The sequence below is a fragment of the Azolla caroliniana genome, unplaced genomic scaffold, assembly GCF_043228905.1.
Source record: "Azolla caroliniana isolate FFs.n. ecotype wild unplaced genomic scaffold, voAzoCaro1.0.p SCAF_2, whole genome shotgun sequence".
Taxonomy (NCBI): domain Eukaryota; kingdom Viridiplantae; phylum Streptophyta; class Polypodiopsida; order Salviniales; family Salviniaceae; genus Azolla; species Azolla caroliniana.
The window spans coordinates 28,393,312-28,403,209 of NW_028230437.1; the positions used below are offsets into that span (position 1 = coordinate 28,393,312).

Below are 9,898 nucleotides of genomic sequence, written 5' to 3' on the forward strand. Positions count from 1 at the left end.
ACTTCAGTGTTAAATGAAAGTCAGAGCTCAGTAGTTACTAGTATACTTCACTGTTAAATGAAATTCAGAGCTCAGTAGTTACTAGTAGCGATGGGCCCGGCCCGGTTCAGTTTTTTTTCCTTAGAAACCAAACCAAACTGAACCAAACCATTTATATAAAACAAAAACCAAACCAAACTGTTTATGAACTTTCAAGCCATTAAACCAAACCATTTAAGAAAAAGGAATCAAAACTGTTTAGGGAAAAGTTGAAACCAAATCGAGTCATTTAATAAAAAGTTTAAACCTAACCATATTAAAGTTAAACTAATTAAAAAATTAAATAAATAAAAATATACTAAATTAAATAAGCATGGATTAAATCAATAAAAAACATTAATTAAACCATTAAATTACATAAACATTTAAGGGATAAAAAAAGTTAGCCCAAAAACCTATAAACCGATAAACCCCAGTTTCAGAACCAAACCGAACTAAAATCGAACCGTTTATTAATAATTAAAACCAAACCAAACCATTTAATTATTTTGGAACTTATAAACCTTTAAACCATGGCTTAATGATTCGGGTTGGTTTGAGCTGAAATCGGGCCCATTGCTAGTTACTAGTAGTAGGTAGTAATAGTAGTACATACTTCAAAGGGACAACATTGTAATTTGTAACAATGCTCACATGGTACATGTGGATGCCCAAGTAGCTTGCTACTTGGAGTTATTTGATACTTTCTAAAGATGCATGCCTATTACTCCCACCGTTAGCCTAAGAAACGTTCCTTATGTGGCACACTTCCCTTTCATCTCCACTCAATTGTTAGTTTGGCTCACCATCCCAATGATTTCTTTACGGGGTAGAATTGTTATTTACAAAAAAATATACAGGGGTGGGTGGATTTAATCTTAATTACCCTTGCGTTTCCATTTAAGAAATTTCATCCAAGATTTTATTGAAGGAAAAAACACTAAAATACCCCTAAAGGTTTTTCTTTAATCCCCCCCTCAAATTACGCATTTTTCTTGGTTATTTCTATGAGTTAGTTCCCTTGGCAAAGTGCCAAGAGAGCAACAATATATACATATGGTGATTTCGTCCACCTCCCCTTACTTTTAGTAATGGTGAGGAGGGCAGTGTGGGAGATAATGAGAACCCAAGGGCACTTTATTTCGGGAAAATAAATTATAAGGGAAAGCGCAGGAGTATTTCCGAGATTTTTAACTTTCATCTATTCGACGGGTAAGTATGTATGTATGTAATGGGAACAAACCAAACGAACGGATTTGCAAAACAATATCCCCGAATTAATCCATAGCCTCTTTTTCTCTCTAGATTTATTTGAGAAATGAGACGGAAAAAATCGACGGTACAAAATTCTCCTATTTTTGCTTGCTACTAGTTTTCACTCCCTATACACACATACACATTACAGTCTACAGATACTCTTATTCAGATCCTGGTAGAAATCTATGGTTTCATCCGGTTGATCATTCCAGAAAGTTATTGTGTGCTTCTTCGGTGAAGGTTCACCTCACCTTAAGCCATTCTCCATTTCTCGATAATTCCCTGATTTTCTTTATTTTCCCAAATGACCCTGAGTTTTTGCTTTTTAACCCATGCCCTCGGGCACCCCAAAACACAGAAATATTGTTTATGCTACTGTTGTAAGCAATTATTTATGCAAGCTCTCTCATTTCCACAGGTATTCAGGAAATCTGTGGGCATCTGTTCATCATAGAAGTCAGGTGAAAGGTGTGATTGAAATCCACAACAAACCCATGGTAGTTTTTTCAATATTGCAATATGGCCCTCCAGGAAATAACCGAAATTCATGGGCGTTTGTCGATCACAGCAGTTAAATGAAAGAAAGCATGGTTGAGATCAGCAGCTCGCCCATCATAATTTTATCGATATTGCAATATTCCCCTCCTTGAGTATTGGATTCAGGTATCTTCTTTCATGGTCCTTTTCAATGCATGATGAATGTTGTAGCACTTGTCTAAAGGCATTTAGTTTTTAGGATTTTCCATTTTGAGAAGGCATATGATATCTGTGGAATACGCTAGTTTCCGCTTGGATCCTGTGAATGAAGTCCATTGCTAAAACAATATGTGGATATAACAGTGGGAACGTATAGATATTTTCTTAGCTTACATCAGAGTTTGGTATCATTTTGGCATGGCCTATAAATGATTTATTTTTTTCTTTTTTGTGTCTAGGTATAGGAAGCATATGTCTGGCTGCACAGAGCAGTTTTGTCTAATTTGAGATCAGTAAAATTTAGTCGGCCCAAGGGACTTCGTATGTGGCCATGATTATGAGACACACCTTTGATTGTTGAACAGGGGCTTTTCTAGGAGTTATCAAATGGCTCCAGACAAAGAGAAAAATCCTGAGCCTTAATCTCTGAACACGTCATGGTACATGGTCCACACCAACTCAGTTCCCCGATAGGTGACGTTTTTGTCCCCAAATGGAGCCACAGATGTTGTCACATGTACATTGATCTTTTAATGTGTAACGAAGGCTTAAGATTGTGGTATTATATAGACATCCAAGTTTCCAAGGTTCTTGGAAATACAACTCACAAATGGCATCAAATGTCTCTTCTCAAGTAGTGCTCTTATGGAGAAAATACTTTACGGATCCTTCGCAATGGGTGGATCACAAAAGGATCAAGGTTAGTATATTGGTGTTTTGCCTAATTATTTTCTTGCTTGTTTTAGATATAGAAAAGACTTATGTTTTGGCAGACTAGCGCAAGATGCCCAGATTTTATACATAAAATTACAAAGGATTCTTTATGGATTCATAGTGAGAAAAATCCTTTTTGGGTTTTTGAAGAGATGAAAAAGAGAGTCGAGACAAACAAAGAAGAACTTGGCGAAAAAGAGAGAAACAATCGGAATGACTATGATAATAAGGAGGGTATTGCTTATGTAGAATTGCTTAAATCTTGTGCTAGAAGGAAGGACCTTGTAAAAGGTACTAGTATACATGATGATATTCTTGAGAAAGGATTGCTCGTAAAGTTTCCTTATTTAGGAAGCACTTTGGTGAATATGTATGCGAAATGTGGCGCTTTGGCAAAAGCACAACATGTACATGATGAGCTTCTTGTTCACAATGCAGTCTCTTGGAATTCTCTTATTGCGGGGTATGCTCAACAAGGGCAAGGTAAAGATGCATTAAAGTGTTATGAATTCATGGAAAGAGATGGTTATTCTCCGGACGTCATCACCTTCACGTGTGTATTGAAAGCATGTGGTAGTACACGAGCAATAGAGAAAGGCAAGCAAATTCATAAGGAGATTGTTAGCAAAGGACTCTTGATAAAAGACCCGCTTCTTGGCACTGCTTTGGTTGATATGTATGCAAAATGTGGCGATATGGGGAAAGCATCACAAGTATTTGATGAACTTCTTGTTCAAGATGTTGTCTCTTGGAATGCGTTGATTGCAGGATATGCCCAACAAGGACAAGGTGAAGAGGCATTAACTAGTTTTGAAAGGATGGAAAGTACTGGTGTTTCTCCAAATGTGATCACATTCACTTGCATCTTGAAGGCATGTGGCATTACAGGAGCGATAGAGAAGGGCAAACAAATCCATGATGAGATTGTCAATAAAGGGCTGCTCAAAAAAGATAACGTTCTCAGAACTGCTTTAGTAGATATGTATGCAAAATGTGGCGATCTAGGAAAAGCACGGCAGTTGTTTGATGAACTTCTTATTCGAGATGTGGTCTCTTGGAATACCCTAATTGCAGGATATGCACAGCAAGGGCAAGCTGAATGTGCATTACAGTCGTACGAGTGTATGCTTAAAGATGGACTTTCTCCTGATGCCATCACATTCAATTGCATATTGAAAGCATGTGGCTGCATAAAGGCACTGGATAAAGGGAAAAAAATACATGAAGAGATTAAAAGCATGGGATTGCTAGAGAAGCATACAATCCTGGGCAATGCTTTGGTAGATATGTATGCGAAATGTGGTGAGCTTATAAAAGCCCAAGAGGTTTTTGATGAGCTTCGTGTACAAGATGTAGTCTCTTGGAATGCATTGATATCAGGGTATGTACAACTGGGGCAGTGTGATGAAGCGTTGAACTGTTTTCAACGAATGCAACGTGATAATATGTCTCCAAATGTGATCACCTTCATTTGCATCCTTAAGGCCTGTGGTAGTATAGGAGCAATTAATGTAGGAAAGGAAATTCATAATGACATTGTTCATACAAGATTGCTGGAAAAAGATACTGTCCTGGGAACTGCTCTGGTGGATATGTATGCCAAGTGTGGTGAGCCAGGAGAAGCATATGAAGTATTCAAGGTACTTCCTATGCGTGATATTGTTACATGGTCAGCACTCATCACTGGGTATGGCCAACGAGGCTTGGGTCAGGAAGCTTTAGATTGCTTTGATAGGATGCGAAACGAGGGCCTTTCTGCTGATGCAGTCACCTTCGTTTCCATGTTAAAGGCATGTGGAAATGAAGGAGACATTGGCAAAGGCAAACAAATCCATCACATCATTATCAGTGAGGGACTATTGAAGGAGGATGCTGTTTTGGGTAACGCTTTGGTAGATATGTATGCCAAGTGTGGTGAACTACAAAGAGCACAACAAGTGTTTGAGGAGCTTCCTGCACGGGGTGTAGTGTCATGGAATGCTTTAATTGCAGGGTATGTCCAGCAGGAGCAAGGTGAAGATGCATTAGTCTGTTTTGAGCGGATGCAAAATGATGGAACTTCACCAAATGCAATCACTTTTACTAGTATCTTGAAAGCATGTGGAAGCACAGGAGCACTTGAAAAGGGGGAAATGATTCACGATGAGATTGTAAACAAGCACCTATTAGAAAAGCATTTTGCACTTGGCAATGCATTGGTGGACATGTATGCCAAATGTGGTGCACTGGAAAAAGCACAGAAAGTACAAGATGGGCTTCCTATTCGGGATGCAATCTCGTGGTCTGCAGTTATTGCAGGGTATACACAAAGAGGGCAGGGTCAAGAAGCTCTAGATAGTTTTGAGCGGATGAAAAATGAAGGAATCTCACCAGATACAGTTAGCTTCACTTGTGCCTTGAAAGCATGTGGCGACATTGGGTCCCTTGATAAGGGTGAACAAATTCATGATGACATTATGAGCACAGGATTGTTTGGAAAGGATGCTGCTCTTGGAACTGCACTGGTTGATATGTATGCCAAATGTGGGAAGCTAGAAAAGGCACAAAAAGTGTTTGAAGCGCTTCCTGAGCATGGTATAGTTCCTTGGAATGCATTAATTGCAGGATATGCCCGACATGGATATGATGAAGATGCAATAAATTGTTTTGAAAAGCTGCAGAGCAACGGTCTCTCTCCAAATGAAGTCACCTTTTCCTGTATTATGAAAGCGTTTGGTAGCACAGGAGCCCTTGAGAAAGCCAAACAAATTCATTATGAAATTGAGAATAGAGGATTGCTAGAAAAATACAGCATGCTTGGCAACTCTTTAGTGGATATGTATGCTAAATGTGGTGAACTTGAAAAGGCACAACGGGTGTTCGATAAACTTACTGTGCGAGATATAGTGTCATGGAATGCTCTAATTGCAGGATATGTTCAACAAGGCCAAAGTGACCAAGCACTAAACTATTTCGAATGGATGCGAAAAGACGGGTATTCTCCAGATGTGATAACATTCACTAGCATCTTGAAGGCCTGTGCAAACAAAAGAGCCATTGATAAGGGCAAACAAATTCATGATGAGATTGTGAGTAAAGGGCTGTTGGAACAATATATTGTGCTTGGGAATGCTCTGATTGACATGTATGCCAAATGTGGTATGTTGGATAAAGCACAGCAAGTGTTCGATGAGCTTCCAATTCGAGATGTGGTTTCTTGGAATGCTTTGATATCAGGATATGCTGAACAAGGGCAAGGGAGCAAAGCATTGAAATGTTTCGAGTGTATGAAACGTGGAAACATCTCTCCTGATGAGGTTACATTTGTATGTGTGCTAAGCGCATGTAGTCATTCGGGTCTTGTGGATGAAGGGCAGCTTTATTTTGCCGATATGAGTGAGAAATATGGCATAACACCAGACATACAACATGAAACATGTATGATTGATCTTTTTGGGAGAGTTGGGCATTTTGATAAGGCGATGGCGTTGATTGAAAAGATGCATTCTTTAGATTATCCAGTGTGGTGCGCTCTATTAGGTGCATGTGAAAAGTGGGGCAATGTAAATCTCGGAAGGTTAGCATTTGAAAAAGCTATAAAGCTGGGTAATGCTAATGCTGCTGGAGCTTATACTTGCATGGCTAATATTTATGCTGCTGCGGGCCTTGAAGAGGATGCGAAAAACATTGAAGCCATGAGACTAAAGCTATCTTCTTATTGACATGTAAGATGGTCTATAAAAATGATTTTTTGTTGGATTTACCGACCAAAAGATTAAAATATATGCAATGTTGATGAAAAGCAAAGGAATGGTTATGCCTTTAGGCCACAACAATATGATATATCATATATGTACCCTGGGCAGCTGACCTTTCCCTATCACATTCTAGTAATCATGGCTTCTAGAGTGATGTGGCTTTTGCCCTACTTTGAATATTCTTCAAAGATGCTTCAAAAGGAAGTCTTTGGTTCCTATTATACCATAAGTTAATCACAATTGAATAGTTTTACCTGACCTTGAAAAGACATCTGATTCTCTTATCTTGCAACCGTTGATCTAAGAGAAGGTAGAATGATAAAAAGATAAAAGGGAAAAACTCTGAAATATACTTGGTTTACCCCCCCCCCCCCCCCCCCCCCCCCCAAAAAAAAAAGAAAGAAAGGGCCATTCAAGAAATTAATGAAAACTCGGTGCGTCTAGATATAAGGAATCAACAGAAAACTTAGGCTGATTTGGGGAAACAACTGAAATATTGGGAGTATCTTGGAGTTACAGCCCAAGGAAACAAAAAAATTGAAAACAATAATTGGTGTTACTATTAGCTTTATACAATTTTAATTATACTTTGTGCAATTCATGCACACAACCTAGTTATCTTGTTTGTGAATCATGTGAACATAATCAATGTATCGCTAATAATTGACCAAAAAATCTTTAATATTGTTGCACATTGTATTGAAATGTGAAATGAAGGTTTTTAACATAAGGACCAATTATATTGTAAGATCTCCAGGAACCTACAGCATGAAACCTCTAAGATTAAGTACATTTCTTTGTTCCCTTTTGTATATATTAAAATGAATTATTTATGTTGATGTTGAGTGTCCAAACAACAAGGCATAATTTAGAACGTTATTGAAGCAGGAAAAAGACAGGCATATGCTATAATTTTGTAAACTACAAAAATGAAAAAAGTTTGCTTGTTTATTTTGGAGATAATTGAAATTATGCTCAATATTGAGGTCGTAATTGAATGAGAACGCATAATTAAAGAACTTTAGATATATTTAAAATATATGTCAATTTAATTGTCCTAATAAACATATCTTTAGAATATGCATGAGCGTACTTAAGGATAACCTTTAGCCTAAGTTACCTTATAAGTTATAGTATCAATTTATGTAACGTCAACTTAAAATAAGCAATAAATGAAAGTCGGTTTTTAGTATTTTTAATTAATGTAGACCTACTTTCTAACTACAAATAACTTGTAAAGTAGGTTATTAATTCTCCCAATTACTGTATGACCCATTTTCTAATAATAAACAAATTACCTTCTAAGCAAATCAAGGTATGTAAGCCCTACTTAATACTTCCAAAGAAGTTAATTAGCAAATGGAAGCATTGCGGAAGCTCGTTCCCTCATTTAAACTCTCATGTGATCAAGAGCCCCAACATTGACCAATCATATTTTCTAACTTATAAGCATATGTCGATATCTAAGGTTTAACTTATAAGCATATGTCGATATCTAAGGTTTAAAAGTTTTGGATTGATCCAATAGTTTTCACTAATAAAAAAACTACACGAATAATATGTTGGTAAAGATGAAAAGTCTAAAGTCTAACATAAAGCAAGGGCTTGCGAATTTGGATAGTTGTTTTTTTTTATCTCTCAAGGTGGAGTGCTCAAACCACAAAGCATAACTTGCAAGGTTAGCAATGTAGTATGTGAGCTCTCTATAAGTTATGCCAAATGCTTACATGGTTCTTGTCATCTCCCTCTTCTCTGTTTATGTTCTTCTTAGCCACATTGCATACTTAAATGTCATTATCAGATTTGTGTACATAGTTTTTTCGACATACTAGTAGTTTCTTCTAATACTTGGTTTTTTTTTTTACCATCCTCCTTTCCCAGGCAGGCTTCCCCAAATAACAAATTTAGTTAGTTCTATCCATTCCTTTTGAATACTACTAAATTGGTACTCTTTTTTCTGCACCACAAAGTTTGTGATTACGCTAAACCCTAAATAAATTTCTTTCTATACTATACATCGCCTAACCCTAAATCTCTCCATCTCCCGAATTATCTCTCTGTGAAGAAGTCTTCTTTTTCGTCACCATAAGTTGTGTATAATCCCTAAATCCTAGTCTCTCTCTCAGAAGAAGAAGAAGAAGAAGAAGAAGAAGAATTTCTTCCGTTTCCTTCTCGCCTTTGAGAATGTTCTTCTTCTTCCTCGGAGGAGTGAGGCAGCAGGTAACGGAGATATTGCAGAGGGACGTAAGTCGATGTCTTCGTTGTTCTTCTCCCGCTAATAAAGTTAGCTACGACAACGTTCTCGAGCTCTTCTTCGTTCCAATCTGGCGATGGCCTTCCCATGAACCTGCTCTTCACTGCAATAACTGTGGTTTCCTTCTTCCTCAGCATGGCCATGCAGACCATGGATCATCCTCGGCTTCAAGATTCCATGGCGATCTTCAGATACCTGATGGTGATGGTCATCCTTCCTTCGATATGTTGGTCTTGCTCTGGCACTCTTCAGTCCTCATTCAAATTCTGTCCTTATTGCGGAGCTCGGCAAGGATTCTGAAAAGGAGAAGAAGAAACTCTTAACCCTAAATGTCATTATAGAAATAGTTTAGCAAAGCCATAACCCTAAACCGCTATGGAACAAATAAGTCAAATCCTGACCCCAACCCGCCATGGAATAGTTCGCCGGACGTTAAACCTTTATATAAGAGAAACCTAGATTTAGCCGCCATTATAGAAAGCCCTACCCATAAACGACCATAGGGATGCTCGCACAGGTTTGAGGGAGGAGAAACCCTAACCCTCCATATGAAGCTTGCAACCCTAAACCATGTATAGAAACACGGAATTGCGGTGCCAAGGTTTTTCAGTAAAAAGCTATAACACTAAACCGCCAAAGAAAAGCACTCTCATATCTACTGAGAAGGCAAACGAGAAACCCTAGCCGCCAGAGTAAAATTTCTCCATCTTCTCTGATGGCAAGTCCTAGTCCCAAAACCACCATGGGGGGATTTCTCTTCAGAAGCGTGCAAGCCCTAAATCGCCATAGCTAAGTTTGAAAGGATAGATATATACGTCTGTCTCTCTATTTGTATAAGAATTACATACATATGTATGTGTGTGTGTGTGTGTGTGTGTGTGTGTGTGGGGTGGTTATTCTCTTCTGAATTAGTTGTTTGTGTAATATAATTAGTTCCTAATTCTCTCCTTTATGTTAATTCTGTTGTTACCTCTAGAACAAATTACGTCAATTGCTCGGTTACTGTCTCTGTTCCTAAACCCTAAACCTTGGGTTCCATCTAAGTGACTCTAAGGTTTTCTTGCAATGTGATATAAAATAATGCGATGTTGGATCTCTAGTAGGGTTGCGGGGATCATTGTCTGTCTCTTTGGGCATCACTAGATTAGGTTGTGCGTGTTGAATCTCTATAGGCATTATAGGTATTGGTGTAGAGGCAAATCTTTGGTATTCATATATTTTC

At 38.1% G+C, this 9,898-nt stretch overlaps 2 protein-coding genes across 4 annotated transcripts; both read left to right on the plus strand.

The window, feature by feature from the left end:
• Positions 1 to 2,255: 2,255 nt before the first annotated feature.
• On the plus strand, positions 2,256 to 6,481 carry LOC147868051 (pentatricopeptide repeat-containing protein At3g09040, mitochondrial-like). 3 transcript variants are annotated; one of them, XM_087315987.1, is made up of 3 exons: positions 2,256 to 2,445; positions 2,542 to 2,671; positions 2,745 to 6,481. In XM_087315987.1, exons 2-3 carry the CDS (start codon positions 2,582 to 2,584, stop codon positions 6,384 to 6,386), a joined length of 3,732 nt encoding a protein of 1,243 aa, XP_087172113.1. In that variant the 5' UTR covers positions 2,256 to 2,445; positions 2,542 to 2,581; the 3' UTR covers positions 6,387 to 6,481. The 3 variants fall into 3 exon arrangements, with proteins under 3 accessions (XP_087172113.1, XP_087172112.1, XP_087172115.1); XM_087315986.1 differs by having other exon boundaries at positions 2,256 to 2,671; XM_087315989.1 differs by having other exon boundaries at positions 2,256 to 2,671; positions 2,807 to 6,481.
• Positions 6,482 to 8,537: 2,056 nt separating this feature from the next.
• On the plus strand, positions 8,538 to 8,906 carry LOC147868052 (zinc-ribbon domain protein; the record flags this gene model as incomplete). Its single annotated transcript, XM_087315766.1, has 1 exon — positions 8,538 to 8,906. A coding segment is annotated over exon 1 (300 nt), but the record flags the coding sequence as incomplete, so codon positions are not given.
• Positions 8,907 to 9,898: the final 992 nt, after the last annotated feature.